Source organism: Thamnophis sirtalis, unplaced genomic scaffold (assembly GCF_051295495.1).
Source record: "Thamnophis sirtalis isolate CommonGarterSnake01/CBP01778 unplaced genomic scaffold, rThaSir2_p1.2 scaffold_2, whole genome shotgun sequence".
NCBI classification, from domain to species: domain Eukaryota; kingdom Metazoa; phylum Chordata; class Lepidosauria; order Squamata; family Natricidae; genus Thamnophis; species Thamnophis sirtalis.
In genome coordinates, this window is record NW_028261382.1 from 48,165,390 (window position 1) to 48,176,145 (window position 10,756).

The 10,756-nt window shown below is 47.0% G+C and overlaps 1 protein-coding gene across 1 annotated transcript; it reads left to right on the plus strand.

Annotated features, from left to right (window-relative positions):
* Positions 1 to 2,895: 2,895 nt before the first annotated feature.
* On the plus strand, positions 2,896 to 5,595 carry LOC148048768 (cystatin-like). Its single transcript, XM_087703730.1, has 3 exons — positions 2,896 to 3,369; positions 4,145 to 4,270; positions 5,194 to 5,595. The coding sequence occupies exons 1-3, from the start codon at positions 3,145 to 3,147 to the stop codon at positions 5,269 to 5,271; spliced, it is 429 nt and encodes a 142-aa protein (XP_087559856.1). The 5' UTR covers positions 2,896 to 3,144; the 3' UTR covers positions 5,272 to 5,595.
* Positions 5,596 to 10,756: the final 5,161 nt, after the last annotated feature.

Here is a 10,756-nt window from a genome sequence, read left to right on the forward strand (position 1 = left end):
GCTCTTAACAAACGGCAAGACAAATAAACTTAAAAGGAACTTTCTTTATCAGTTCTCAGTTCAAACTGGCTTCGAGCCCAAAAATAACAGAAATACAGTCTCTTTCAAGCAGGTAACAGAATACAAAACAACTCTTACAGGCAATGTACTTCTTCCAAAGTCTCCACGAATCAGGGTTACAAGAAACACCAAAGCACTTATCCAAGTGTATCAAGCAATGTTGTACGCACGAAGGAACGTTGACTCCTGCGACTAGGCGTGGCAGCATCTGTCCTTTTATCTCCAAACCTGCCTCTAACAAGCCCCAGCTGCATAATGAATCTTGTATCCCGAAAAGACTCACAGCAGACATCTGCTGAGTCACAACAGGGAAGTATGATTTATTGGGGGGAAAAATACTAATCGTAATTGAACATATACTGTACAATGAAAGTGAGGTATTTAGTTGTACTAGATGAAAAATCTGTGATGGTAAATGTTATTCGAGAATATGGATGTTAAAACACCTGTAACCAAACGCCATGCTGTATGTGATGATGCTTTTTTTTGTTCTGTTTTTTTTATTGTTGTCTGTATGTGTTGTCTGTGTAATAAAAATAAAAATTTTATATATATATATAAAAGAATACATCGGAGACAGCACCTGTGGAAGCTGTTCAACTTTCTCTCCTCCTGCCCTACATCAAGGGTCCAACTGCAGTAGAGGAATATGCTAAATAAATCTAATATTAATCTAATCTGGTCTTGAAAGGTCAGTAAAACCAATTCAATATCCCCCTTATTGTGGATTTACTATTAGAGTTTGGGTCACTGTATGTCTCACTTACTCCAGAGAGTGGGGGGGAGGGGAACCAAGGTGGCGCAGTGGTTAAATGCAGCACTGCAGGCTACTTCAGCTGACTGCAGTTCGGCTGTTCAAATCTCACCGGCTCAGGGTTGACTCAGCCTTCCATCCTTCCGAGGTGGGTAAAATGAGGACCCGAGTTGTTGTTGGGGGCAATATGCTGACTCTGTAAACCGCTTAGAGAGGGCTGAAAGCCCTATGAAGCGGTATATAAGTCTAACTGCTATTGCTATTGCTATAAACCTTCCTTCATAAAAAGAAGATCCATTTTGTCTGTCATTTTGGCAAAAATTGGCAGCAACCGAGAGCCAGAATGAGTTTCCTACAGCATCTTGAGCCAAGACATGGCATACATATCATCCTTTCCAAGTTCTGGCCACAGATCACAGAATTAGGAAAGAAAAGAGCCATTGGCAACCTCAAATATTGCTATCAAGATATTTTATCACCAAATATTGCCCAAATAACACATTGGAATGATAAATATTGCCTAAGAAGTATCCTAACAGTAAGTGCACGCCACTTGCTATGATTTACCCCCACACACACCTGACATGCTTTATGACCATGATTGATGTGAAATTGGAGGAGTCTTACAATCCTTTCCAAGTTTCAGGCACAAATTACAGAAATAGAAAAGGCCATTGACAACTTCAAATAGTGCATTAATCAAAATATTTTAACATCAAATATTGTCCAAGTGACAAATATTGGAATGATAAACATTGCATAAGAAGTACTTACATTAAAAAGTTCACAATTATTGGTTCAGGCCAAACACCTGTGATTTTCCACTACCTAACCACGTTTCACCGTATTAATCCACTCCAACCACACAGCTGTAAACCATGGTTTGCAAAGAAAAATGCCTGGGTTCAAACAAACCATGGTCCAGTTTCATGTGAAGGCTTCTCACGGCCAAGAGAGGCAGGATTTCGATCTGAAAACCATAAAGAAGACACGGAAGTCCCAATGGTAAAATGGGTGTTACCCGTTGGCTAAGGCGGCCCAGGTGTACCATGGCAGCTGCAGGTGAGGTTGGCCTTTGCAAAAACAAGAACCATGGTTATCCTGAGGAAGGCCACACCTGGAATGCTGCATCCAGTTTTGGTCCCCACGTTGCAAAAAAGAGGTTGAGGCTTTGGAAAAAGTGCAGAGAAGAGCAACTGAGATGATCAAAGGCCTGGAGACCAAAACACATGAATAATGGTTACAGGATTCGGACCTGGCCAATCTAGACAAAAGAAGGACTAGGGGAGGACATGATAACAGTGTTCCAGTATTTGTGGGCTGCCACAAGGAAGAGGGGTTGTCAAATCATTTTCCAAAGCACCAGAGGGCAGGAAACAATGGTTGGAAACTAATCAAGGAGAGATTCAACCTGGAATGAAGGAGGAACTTTCTAAGAGTGAGGACAATTAACCAGCGGAACAGCTTGGCACCAGAAACCGTGGGTCCTCCATCACTGGAGGTTTTTAAGAAGAGATTGGACAGTTGTTTCTCTGAAATGGTATATGGTCTCCTGCTTGAGTAGGGGGCTGGACTAGAAGACCTCCAAAGTCCCTTCCAGCTTGGTTCTGATTGATTTCTTAGCCTGCCTAGTCATGCTTTTCAAGAGTAGCTTTTCCTCTTCTCCTTTTCTTTCCCTTCCTGGAACAACCAACCAACCAGAATAGAGCTGGAAGGGACCTTGGAGGTCTTCTAGTCCAACCCCCTGCTCACTACTGTGAATTAGTATAAGCACTACCATGGATTATTCTATGTGTTATGTTGGATTGTTGTAAAGTGTAAACCCTGCGGAATCAGAGGTGGGATGCTCCTGGTTCCTTCCAGTTCAGCCGAACCGGTAGTGGGGGCAGCGGGAGGCTCCGCCCACCCGCCCAGACACTCCTGCCCATGCGCAGAAGCATTGCACATGAGCGAGCAGGCAAGCACCAGCGAACCGGTAGTGAATTGGCTGGCAACTCGGTGCAGAATGGTTATTCTAATCTCAGTTAAGGCAGCAAAGAAGGCGGAATGGGGTTAAGTCCTGGGTGTGTTGGCTATCTCAGGGTGGGATCAGCAGGTCATGTGAATGCAGCTCTTATCTCCCCATTATTGACAATAATTCATATTTGACCTCTGGGCAAATCTTGATGGGCAAATAAGAGGCAGATAAGGATCTGCAAACGTTCCCAGGATTCGCTGCCCTCCCTGGACTATATCTGTCCCCACCGTGCCACATTCGGTTCAGTGCGACTGTCGGGGTAGGCTGCTTGCTCTGCTTGTGCCCTTGCCAGTCTCTCTCTCTCACCAGCCTCATGGCGCGCTCCCAGATGTCTTGCCCGCTCTTCCTCCTCTGCTCCCTCCTGCTGCTGCCCTCGGTGCTGCTGCAGGAAATGGGCATAGTAGGGGGCGTTTCTGACGTGCCCGTCACAAATGAGGGGGTGAAGGAAGCCGCCGCTTTCGCCGTGGAGCAATACAACAAGGGCAGCCAAAAGGCCAATTATTTCAAGGAGCTGACAATTGTGAAAGCAAAGGCCCAGGTATGTGTGTGGGAGGCCATCGGGGAAGGTGGGCAGCCTCAGCGGGTCAGTGGGGTCCTTGATAGGCCCCGAGCTTGATTCTTATCTTGAAGACATCTCATTATCAAGCTAGATAACGTCATCAATGCACTGGTTTTGGGGAAGGACTCTGGAAACAATGGAGGGGATAATGGAGGGATAATGGGCTGGAGGACGTTTAGGGGTAGGTGTTGTAAGGACAGACCCTCATGCAGAGGTCCCCAAACTTTAAGATTTGTGGACTTCAACTCCCAGGATTCTTCCACCAGGAGGGAGTTGAAGTCCACAAGTCTTAAAGTTGCCAAGTTCGAAGACTTCTGCTCTAATGTGTCTTGAGAAAGTTGTAAACTGAAAGGACACATATCTGTTTGGTGACAGAATTTTTCCTGACGAACTGATTTTCTTGCTCTCAAACTACCGTAATAAGACAGGGCCTTATTTTCTTTTGACTCCCGAAAGAAGCACTTGGCCTTATTTTCGGGGAGGTCTTATTATTTTTGAGGTGCAGGAGGTGGTGAGTGTGGTCACCTCATGGCTGCTGCTGTGTTGCAATATTTTTGGGGAGGGCTTATTTTTAGCTTTAGTTCAAAAGCCCGCTTGGGGTTATTATGTGGGGAGGTCTTATTTTCGGGAAAACAGGGAATATAATCCTTCCAGGGTTGCAACTGATGAAATTAAGCACGGTTCGTAAGGTATGTATCCTTCCTATTTTTGCTGCAATTACCTAATTCTTGTGGTACCTATTTTTTAAATCCAGGTGGTTGAAGGCATGAAATACATTCTTACGGTGGAAGTGGGGAAAACCGTGTGTGAAAAGAGCAATGGGCCAATGACATTCAGCGAGATCCAGGAATGTGAACTGGCTCCACAAGATCAGAGAGAGGTGAGATTAGACGCCAAAATGCTGGTTATATTTTTGCAACTGGATTGATGAAGTCTGCCTCGTCTCAGTTTACCAACCACTTCTCTAAACCAAGTTTTAATGCTTAGCATGGATGATTTCTATTCAATTGTTGTTGTTAGTTGCAAAGTGGTGTCCGACTCATCGCAACCCCATGGACAACATTCCTCCAGGCCTACCTGTTCCCTACCATCCTCTGGAGTCCATTTAAGCTCAGGCCGACTGCTTAGGTGACTCCATCCATCCCCCTCCTTCTCTATCGTCCCCTTCTTCTTCTTTTGCCCTCCATCGTTCCCAGCATGAGGCTCTTCTCCAGGGAGTCCTTCTTCCTTCTCATCAGGTGGCCAAAGTCTTTGAGTTTCCTCTTCAGGATCTGGCCTTCTAAAGAGCAGCCAGGGTTGATCTCCTCTAGGACTGACCGGTTGGATGGCCTTGCAGTCCAAGGGACTCGCAGGAGTCTTCTCCAGCCCCAGAGTTCAAAGGCCTCCATTCTTCATGCTCAGCCTTCCTTATGGTCCAACAATTCATTAGTTCATTTCAGGAGTGTGAAGATCTGTCCGTGAATCTCAGAGATTCTGTGCCCAGCCTTTCTTTGCACAGCACCTCATTTGGAAAACATTTACATGTCAGCTTCCCAAGCTAGATAAGGTCTGTGGTCATAAATACTCCTTTGAAAGACTCTTTACCAGGCCTTTGCTGACGGTGAATGAGGGGAATTCACATTCATTTAACAAAAGGGATTTTGTCGGGACCAGGACTCTGCCTCGCACTTTTGGGGGAAGCCTGGTTCAGAACATTTTTTTCAGCACATTTAATTTGTTTCCAAGAATTTAAAGAGAGTTGATACACCCCAAATCTACTTTAAGCACTGACCCTCTGGGTTTTTCTCTTTTGTTCCCTTCCAGAAACTGACCTGCAACTTTCAGGTCTGGTCCCGTCCTTGGCTGAAGGAGACACAGGTGCTAACCTCGAGCTGCTTCTAATCTGGATGACCGAGGTGGACCTCATGGGCCGAGAACAACGCAGGCAAATCATTCTGCCAAGTGACCTCTTGGGGGCAGCCTGGTTTCTTCCAAAGAAGACCCCATGTATGGCCGTTCGCAAATCATGAATGAAATGATTCGTTGAAGTCCAAATTCACCTTTTCTGAGTTTCTGGAATTGTTCCATGACATACATGGGGGACCTTTTTCTCGCTCCTCAATTCCGTCCCCTTTTCTGTCCTGTTTGGGAAGACGAATCAAGATTTTGTTAATCCGGTTAGTCTTAATAAAGCTATCGTCATGATGTCCAGGCGTCTGTTCCTTTCTTGTCCAAATCCCATCCAGCCTTCCTATTTTCACACCCACAGCATGATGACACTATGGATTCTTCAAGAAAACAGGAGTGCAGAGAAGAGCAAGAAAGAGGATTAGGGGCCTGGAGGCTAAAACATATCAAGAACGGTTGCAGGAACTGGGCATGGCTAGTTTAAGGGAAAGAAGGACCAGGGGAGACAGGATAGCAATCTTCCAATATCTCAGGGGTTGCCATAAAGAAGAGGGAGTCAAGCTATTCTCCAAAGCAGCTGAGGATAGAACAAGAAGCAATGGGTGGAAACTAATCAAGGAGAGAAGCAACTTAGAACTAAGAAATTTCCTGACAGTTAGAACAATTAACCCGTGGAACAATTTGCCTCCAGAAGTTGTGAATGCTGCAACACTGGAAGTTTTAAAGAAGATGTTGGATAACCCTTTGTCTGAAGTGGTGTAGGGTTTCCTGCCTAAGCAGGGGGTTGGACTAGAAGACCTCCAAGGTCCCTTCCAACTCTGTTATTTTATATTTTATATTCTAAAGCCTCTCACTAGAAAGACTCTGCTTTGTCCAGCTGGGGGAAATCGAGGTCTTCCATGGGCTTTTGCTCTTCCATCTGTCATGGCTTCATCTCTCCTATCCAAGCGTCATCAGCTGACAGCCTGACATTAGCAACTGGGGAGGGGAAGACTGGAGTCTCCGGAAGGAGGAGGGGGATGGAAGCCCAGCTGAGCCTTGTGAGAAGTTCTGGACAGCCAAGTTAAACCATGATATGCAGAACTGGGAACGGAGCCCCTGTTTCCTAAACAATATACAAACCCCTGATTGGACATTTGCAGATAACTGGGGATGGCCGGGAGGGGAAAGGGACCTTCCCTTTGTGTTGTTTGCACGGGAAAAGCCCAGATTCAGCTTTGCTTCTTCTGCAACCATTTAAGCTTCCGTACTCTTGGCAAAAACAAACGGCCAGGAGTCCTTCTCTGCTAGGTGACGGAGTGGGACCGTTGACATCATGTGGTCCTTTTTGACCCATGACAGTCCCACCTTCGAGGAAGAGAGGCCATCAGAGTTTAACAGATGAACAGAGTTGGAAGGGACCTTCGAGGCCATCTAGTCCAACCCCCCGCCGCCCAAGCAGAAGACCCTGCACCATTTCTGACAGAGGGCAGTCCAGTCTCTTCTTGAAAGCCTCCAGGGATGAAGCTCCCACAACCTCCGAAGGCAACTTCTGTCCCATGGGTTGATTGTTCTCACGGTCAGGAAATTCCTCCTTGTTTCCAGGTTGAATCTCTCCTTGGTCAGTTTCCATCCATTCTTCCTTGTCTGGCCTTCGGGGGCTTTGGAGAATAGCTTGACCCCCTAACTCCTCTCTGGGGCAGCCCCTCAAATATTGGAAGATGCTCTCCTGTCTCCCCTGGTCCTTCTCTTCCCTAGACTAGCCAGGCCCAGTTCCTGCAACCGTCCATCATAGGTTTTGGCCTCCAGGCCTTTGACCATCTTAGTTAGATTCAGATTAACAGAGTTGGAAGGGACCTTGTTTTAAGAGCCGAGGTGGCACAGTGGTTAAGTGCAGCACTGCAGGCTACTTCAGCTGACTGCAGTTCTGCAGTTCGGCTGTTCAAATCTCACCGGCTCAGGGTTGACTCAGCCTTCCATCCTTCCGAGGTGGGTAAAATGAGGACCCGGATTGTTGTTGGGGGCAATATGCTGACTCTGTAAACCGCTTAGAGAGGGCTGAAAGCTCTATGAAGCGGTATATAAGTCGAACTGCTATTGCTATTGTAGGTCATCTAGTCCAATCACCCGCCCAAGCAGGAGACCCTCCACCATTTCTGACACAGATGCCAGTCCAGTCTCTTCTTAAAAGCTTCCAGGGATGAAGCTCCCACAACTTCCGAAGGCAACTTCTGTTCCATGGGTTGATTCTTCTCCCTGTCAGGAAATTGCTCCTTATTTCCAGGTTGAATCTCTCCTTGGTCCGATTCCATTCATTCTTCCTTCTCTGGCCCTCAAAGGTGCTTTGGAGAATAGCTTGACCCCCCTTCCTCCTCTCTGTGGCAGCCTCACAGATATTGGACGATGCTCTCCTGTCTCCCCTGGTCCTTCTCTTCCCTAGACTAACCATGCCCATTTCTTCATATGTTTTAGTCTCCAATCCCTGCATCCCAACAGAATAACAGAGTTGGGAAGGACCCTGGAGGTCATCTAATCCATCCTCCTGCTCAATCAGGAGACCCTATACCATTCCAGACAAATGACTGTTCAACCCCTCCTTGAAAACCTCCAGTAATGGAGCACCCACAACCTCTGGAGGGAAGCCATTGCACTGGTTAATCGTTCTCACTTTCAGGAGTTCTCTGAAGCATCCTTGGTTGGAACTGCAACAGCTGCCAGATGCTGAACGGGGAAGCAATTTGGTTCTTTTCCAAACTTCTGGAAACGCTGCTGCTGTATGATGCATCTGGGAGGCCCAGCTATGTTTTCAGGGCCCAGGTGGGTTTCTGGAGCCTGAAGAATTCTCCAGATGGAAAGAGAATCCAAGAAATTGACCCATATGCCCTGCAAACGGGTGGCATTTACAAGAGGGTCACAAAATTGAGGGTTTTTTTTGCCATTGCTTGGTGAGTGACCAGCTGGGAGGTGGAGGGTCTCCATCAGGATCCTTGGTGTTCTCTGAGCTTGCTTCTTTTCTTGCAGACGTTTCATTACCCAACTAGATAACATCATCAGTGCTATCCCAAAGGTGCTTTTAGTTCAAGAGGCAAGAGAGGGATTTTCTGGTGTTTTTTAAAAAAAAGACATTTCACTTCTCATCCAAGTAGCTTCTTCAGCTCTGACTGGATAGTGGATAAATTATGTTTTATGATTCAGTTATTCTCTTTACAGGAACATGGTGGCTCAGGGGCTAAGACACTGAGCTTGTCGATCAGAAAGGTTGGCAGTTTGGCAGTTTGAATCCCTAGCTCAGTGTAATGGAGTGAACTCCCGTGACTTGTCCCAGCTTCTGCCAACCTACAGTTCGAAAGCAGGTAAAAAATGCAAGTAGGAAAATAGGAACCACCTTTGGTGGGGAGGGAACAGCATTCCGTGCGCCTTTGGCATTGAGTCATGCCGGCCATATGACCACGGAGACATCTTCGGACAGCACTGGCTCTTGAGCTTTGAAACGGAGATGAGCACTGCCCCCTAGAGTCGGGAACGATTAGCAGCTGTGTGCAAGGGGAACCTTTACCTTTACCATATTCTCTTTAGCCACTAGAGGGTGCTATTCAACACGCTAAAGGAAGAAGCAGCCCAGTATATTCCATCTAATTAAAAATTGGGACTTTTATTTTTAAAATTGGTTACAATCCTAAGCAGCTAAGATTGAGAAAATTAAAGCATTGCTGGAAAGTAAATTGTATATGATTCACGTGGAATGAACATGAACGAAAAGAAAAAAAAACATTGGAAATTCAAGATAAGAAGTGGGGCTAGAATATGGACGTTGTTGGATTAAAGGCAGCATCTGGTTTCTTACAGATTAACAGAGTTGGAAGGGACCTTGGAGGTCATCTAGTCCAACCCACCGCCCAAGCAGGAGACCCTACACCATTTCTGACAGATGGCAGTCCAGTCTCTTCTTGGAAGCCTCCAGGGATGAAGCTCCCACAACTTCTGTATAATAGAATAACAGAGTTGGAAGGGACCTTGTAGGTCATCTTGTCCAACCCCCCACCCAAGCAGGAGACACTATGCCATTTCTGACTGAGGGCAGCCACCAGGGATGAAGCTCCCACAACTTCCGAAGGCAACTTTTGTTCCATGGGTGGATTGTTCTCCCTGTCAGAAAATTCCTCCTCATTTCTAGGTTGAATCTCTCCTTGGTCAGTTTCCATCCATTCTTCCTTCTCTGGCCTTCAGGTGCTTTGGAGAATAGCTTGACCCCCTAACTCCTCTCTGGGGCAGCCCCTCAAATATTGAAAGATGCTCTCCTGTCTCCCCTGGTCCTTCTCTTCCCTTGACTAGCCAGGCCCAGTTCCTGCAACCGTCCATCATAGGTTTTAGTCTTCAGGCCTTTGAGCATCTTAGATTCAGATTAATAGAGTTGGAAGGGAACTTGGAGGTCATCTAGTCCAACCCCCCACCCAAGCAGGAGACACTATGCCATTTCTGACTGAGGGGAGCCTCCAGGGATGAGGCTCCCACAACTTCCGAAGGAAACTTCTGTTCCATGGGTTGATGGTTCTCACAGTCAGAAAATTCCTCCTTAATTCCAGGTTGAATCTCTCCTTGGTCAGTTTCCATCCATTCTTCCTTCTCTGGCCTTTGGGGGCTTTGAATAACTTGAGAAACATCAAGTTGGCCACGCCCACCCAGCCGGTCATTACGCAGGTCGTATTAGTGGCCCGCGGGATTTAAAATTACGAATTTAGTGGTCCCTGAGGTCCGAAAGGTGGGTGATCCCTGGTCTAATCCAGTGTTTCTCAACCTTGGCAACTTGAAGATGTCCGGACTTCAACTCCCAGAATCCCCCAGCCAGCATTCGCTGGCTGGGGGATTCTGGGAGTTGAAGTCCGGACATCTTCAAGTTGCCAAGGTTGAGAAACACTGGTCTAATCCACATGGAGGTCTTTCTATCTTGTCTTGGGATCCGAGTGTGCATATTCTTTTGTCTTTTGGTATCGATTGTGAGGTTAGTGTTTTGTGTTTCGCCGCCATAGGTCATAACAACAGGTTGGGCACCAACCTGTCGCCAGCATCAACTCGCCTAGAAAATATTTGCTCTAGGTGAGCACCCCGAAGCTCGCTCCATAAACGCCTTGCGTGTGCAGCCGGAGATAAGGGGAGTGCCACGGGCGTGCCAGGCGAGGGCAGGCGGCTCCTTTGCCCTGCCCACCTGGCAGAAAGGTTGTCCTTGGTCTCAAGGGAGGTGTGGCGAGCGAGTCCCGGACTCAGATCGAGCGTCTCTTTCTCGTTTCCCAGCAAGTCCTCAGCTTCGGCTCCAGCGAGGATTTGGATACGGAAAGGAAAGCTAAAAGCTGGAGTTTCTTGGGCTGTTTTTTTTTTAATCAAAAGGGTGAAAAGGAAGAGACGGCTGGAGGCCTGGAAGCAGCACCCTTCAGCTGCGGTGGCGCAGGGGTTAGAGCGCAGTACTGCAGGCTACTTCTGCTGATTACCGGCTGCCAGCAGTTTG

Coding starts and splice junctions, on each gene's coding strand:
- LOC148048768 (XM_087703730.1), top strand. CDS start 3,145: ATGGCGCGCTCCCAGATGTCTTGCCCGCTCTTCCTCCTCTGCTCCCTC. Junction 3,370..4,144: donor TTGTGAAAGCAAAGGCCCAG/GTATGTGTGTGG, acceptor TTTTAAATCCAG/GTGGTTGAAGGCATGAAATA. Junction 4,271..5,193: donor CTCCACAAGATCAGAGAGAG/GTGAGATTAGAC, acceptor GTTCCCTTCCAG/AAACTGACCTGCAACTTTCA.